This window comes from Propithecus coquereli, unplaced genomic scaffold, assembly GCF_000956105.1.
Source record: "Propithecus coquereli isolate 6110/MARCELLA unplaced genomic scaffold, Pcoq_1.0 Scaffold8, whole genome shotgun sequence".
NCBI classification, from domain to species: Eukaryota; Metazoa; Chordata; class Mammalia; order Primates; family Indriidae; genus Propithecus; species Propithecus coquereli.
In genome coordinates, this window is record NW_012154173.1 from 1,095,726 (window position 1) to 1,100,131 (window position 4,406).

Consider the following 4,406-nt stretch of genomic DNA (forward strand, 5'->3'; position numbering starts at 1 on the left):
ATGCATTGTGGAATAACTGGATTTATAACATTTTCTCTGGGGGGAAAGAGCTTTATAGATGTGTTTTCACCCTGGAAGCTCTGGCCAGGTGTGAAAATGCTGCTTTCTATATAGAGTCTGTGCAAGTAGCAAATGCGAATTATTTGTTTCTAGAAACATTCTCAACCAAAGCTACAACTAATGATTCCTAAAGGTGAACCAATATAAAAAAGGATCTAAATGGAATTTTTATAGTCGATAGAAATGACAAGATTTTACTTTAATTGAAAACTTGAATGTCTTTGGTTTACTTGGATTTTTACCTGTTTTTCTTTCATATTCTTTTGCATATAAAATAAGCAACAACTTGGAAAGAAAAGTATGTTTATTTCCTAGAGTGCATTGATTTCCGTTTGAAAATGAAGGCACTATATTTCCCATCTGAATGCGTTAACTTTTCAGTAAATATATGTTAGCCAATTATTTTCTTGTCTCAGTATCAATCCATTAACATGTGTGGCTGTTTTATGGTAGACAAAAATCTTAATTTCAGAAAATATGTTTCTTAAAGGGCTTAAATGCTTTTTTGACTAGAAATGACATTGAGTACATATGTAACATACCTCCTCTTTGATAATGGAGACTTTTAATTTTTCAGACTGTTGATGTTGCCAGCGTGTTGTTGTGTGAATGTTTCCCAGATGATTATGGAAGTAAAGCAATGGACATAAATCAGAGAGCCCTCCCCAGCCCCTGACCCCTGTACATGATACAGTTGGATCCAGGGTTAGCAAACTTGGGAGGAATTTTACACAATATCTTTATTAGAATCTAGGATTTAATCCCTAAATCTCAAAAGACTTAACCCTCCCCTAAATTATACAGTATATTTTTTGGTTGTCTGTAACTACTATTTTTCTTGTTTATAGATGAGGCGGGATATTAGGGACTTCAGCTATGAGAGAGACCTAACTTTCTAGACTATCAACTAGTTGTTATTTGATAAACTAATTAAATGCACTGATATAGAAATGCCAGCATTTGGGGCTATTTGGCTATTGACTTTTAGAAATTATTTTCACTTTTAATATGTATTTTCTAATAACACTGTACTTTTATATTATAAAGGACTGATGATAATTAATGACAGTAAGATACCTCCTGAATTAAATTAGCTACTGTAATTGAGGATGAGAGGACAGGTATTGCCTTCATTAGTCAAATAAAGACAGAATCAAGCAAGTGGAGAATATGATTTTTCCCAAGGTCAGCATTCTAGAATTACCCTTGATGTTGCAACGATTCACTGTGCTGACTCACTCTATATATTTAATGTATTTTGTAACAGAGCCAGGACTTGATGAAGCAACATATTATCTTCCCACTTGTGGTTACTTTTCAGACAGGGAGATAAATCAGAACCTCAGAGTTACTTATTTTGCTCAATATTTCCCCTCTATTTCTAACTTTGGGTCACCTTTAGTCAAAGAAATAGCTTAAATTTATATGTGTGTGTTAAAAAAAATACAACACATCTGTAACAGTCCTAAATTCTGTATAACATGCGCAGTGGCAGAAAGTTACCACCATGTGAGGTTGTGAATTGTTCATCCCATACCTCACACAAGAAAAAAATACTCCCCTTTGTAAATAAGAGGAATTCGCAACTTAGCTGATTGAGAATCAAAGTATTAGCTTCTAAACTCATCTAAACTAAGAAATAGTGATTTCTTAAATTTTGAAATATTCACAAACAATGCTTAGTCCCTCTTTAATATTTCCTATAAATTATTAGGAATGATATCACCATTCTAAAATTATATGAATGTAGAAAAAAATTTGCTTTTTGGAGAGATTAATTAAAAACCCTCATTTCATGGTGGAGTAATTTAGAAAACAAGCCCAGAGAACTAGACTTGGCAGCAAATGCCATGACATATGATTTTTATATTTTCAAAATAGATTATCTTTTAACTGAATAACTCTCTATTGGCCCCCCAAATTCTTCAAATTTCTGTCTTTGTGGATTTTTAAATATAATATTTAAGAAGGAATGGTCAAGTTGGCACGAGTGTTTCATTAATAGAGAAAAATGACAGTGGCTGACAGTTTTTTAATATATATTCCAGACGACTTAACCTTTATACATATTCTTGTTGAAAATTAACAATGGGTCTCCTGAGGAGTTGTATCCGGATGAGAGAAGGGGAAGTGTAAAGCATGGACCTATTAATACATCCAGGAGGGTGGCTGGAGCCCAGGAGTTCAAGGTTGCAGTGAGCTATGATCACACCACTGCACTCCAGCCTGGGCAACAGAGACAGACCCTGTCTCTTAAGAAAAATAAAAAACAAAAAACAAAAAAAACAAGAATAGACCTACACCTATTGTGCCTCAAAATTTTTCTGTATTAGCCTGATTTACTTACCCACAGGAGCTATTTCAATGAGGCCTTTAAGAAACTCACTGGTGTCCTTCTTCTCTTACATGTGTGTGCACCCATGTACACACACACGCTATGGTTTGCTGACTTAGATAAAGATGTGAGAGCAAATGTAAACCTGACAGTTTTTCTTTTCCTAACTGTAGGAGTGGGCTTTGCCACCAGGAAAGTGGCTGGCATGGCCAAACCCAACATGATTGTCAGTGTGAATGGGGACATGATCACCATTAAATCAGAAAGTACCTTCAAAAACACTGAGATTTCCTTCAAACTCGGCCAGGAATTTGATGAAGTCACCGCAGATGATAGGAAAGTCAAGGTGAGAAATAAGGAATTGGCCCAGAGTAAATACCTAGTTTCTAAATTGTCACTGCCTGCAAGAAGATATTTTACTATAAAAAGAAAACTATTTTGTTATAGACCAAAGAGCCCTGAACTGCTACATCTAAACCGTGTTGCCTTCAATACATATAGTTGGTGAATTTCCTCATTTTTATTAAGTTGTTCTTAATATGCCTATTATTATTAAAAATTATTAGCATAATTTATGTATCATATAATATATGAGTATTTGAAGTTAATTAAGGTAATATTACAATGTTAGAGAATTTTTTAAAAGAGTAGAAGAAAGAAAAGGAAGAAAAATCACCCATACTGCTACCATCTCAACGTAAATTTATTATTTATATTCCTTCACAGTATTTTTTCAAATGCAATTTATATAAAACATTGTGGACATAATGTATATGTAAGTTGTTATGCTGTTGTTTTTGACATTCACTTTTTTCTTATAGCAGTTTATTCTTGACATTTAAAATTACTAATGACCTCAAAATATTCCTTTGAACAAAGGCACTGTATTTTTTATTTTATTTTCTGCCATCATATGCTAATAGTAATCACTTTTTATTATGCCTGCAGAGCACCATAACCTTAGATGGGGGTGTTTTGGTACATGTGCAGAAATGGGACGGCAAATCAACCACCATAAAGAGAAAACGAGAGGGTGATAAACTGGTGGTGGTGAGTATCTTCTGGCTCCTCAGTTCCAGATCCTACTTCTAGATCATCTCCTAGTCTTTATGCCACTTAAGGAAACAGATACTTACCTTGATTATATAGAACAAAAAGGTGATTTTATTGGGATTATAATTCCACTCTGGCAATTGCCCTTCATGCTTTCGAGCTCAGCCGAGGTATGCTGTCTCCCAGCAAGTATTCCTGCTCCCTCTTAGGCACCCCAAGGCTGTCTCCAGCAGTGCCTCCACCACACTGTAGTATATATCTCTGTTTCTTATTCACCATGTGCATTGCAAGCTTCTTTGAGGGAAAGACTTATATCTTCCTGGTCTTTGTATCTCCCTAATTCATTACAATATGAGGTCTATATATAGGAGCTCAGAACAAATGTCTTTTGAATTAATATTGTTTCCTTCCCAACACTGAGAGATACAACAAATAAACCAATGGTTTAGTCCCAGTGATTGACCAAGATTTTTTTTTTGTTTGCATGTCAAGGAATGTATCATGAAAGGCGTCACTTCCACCAGAGTTTATGAGAGAGCATAAGCCACGGGACACTGACCTGGACTGAAGTTTGCATCAAACTCTATGACATACTATTGGATGTATTGTTCAAAAAGAGATTGTTATTTTCCACTATTAAGCAAGCAACTGATTTTATCCCATGCTGATTTTATTCAATATGGTTGTATTGGTTAAATAAAACTTTTTGGATTTAAAAGGTGATGTAATGATGTATTTATTGTGCTGGATAGTTTCTTACTCATTATTGAGTGAAGGAAATAGAAAGTTTGCATTATTGCTTTGTTTCTGATACAAGTAATAACATATCTTCTGATAATTTGAAGTAAAAAAATTAATATCTATGAATCTTCCACTTTTCTAAGTAGGAGATAATAACTATGTACTGTTACTGAATAGTAAATCCTTCTTTAGTATATCTATAGTTAAGTAAGTATCT

At 34.2% G+C, this 4,406-nt stretch overlaps 1 protein-coding gene across 1 annotated transcript; it reads left to right on the forward strand.

Annotated features, from left to right (window-relative positions):
• The first annotated feature begins 2,565 nt into the window (after positions 1–2,565).
• FABP4 (fatty acid binding protein 4, adipocyte) lies at positions 2,566–4,166 on the forward strand. The gene is made up of 3 exons (XM_012663200.1): positions 2,566–2,741; positions 3,344–3,445; positions 3,941–4,166. The coding sequence occupies exons 1-3, from the start codon at positions 2,601–2,603 to the stop codon at positions 3,989–3,991; spliced, it is 294 nt and encodes a 97-aa protein (XP_012518654.1). The 5' UTR covers positions 2,566–2,600; the 3' UTR covers positions 3,992–4,166.
• The last annotated feature ends 240 nt before the right edge of the window (positions 4,167–4,406 follow it).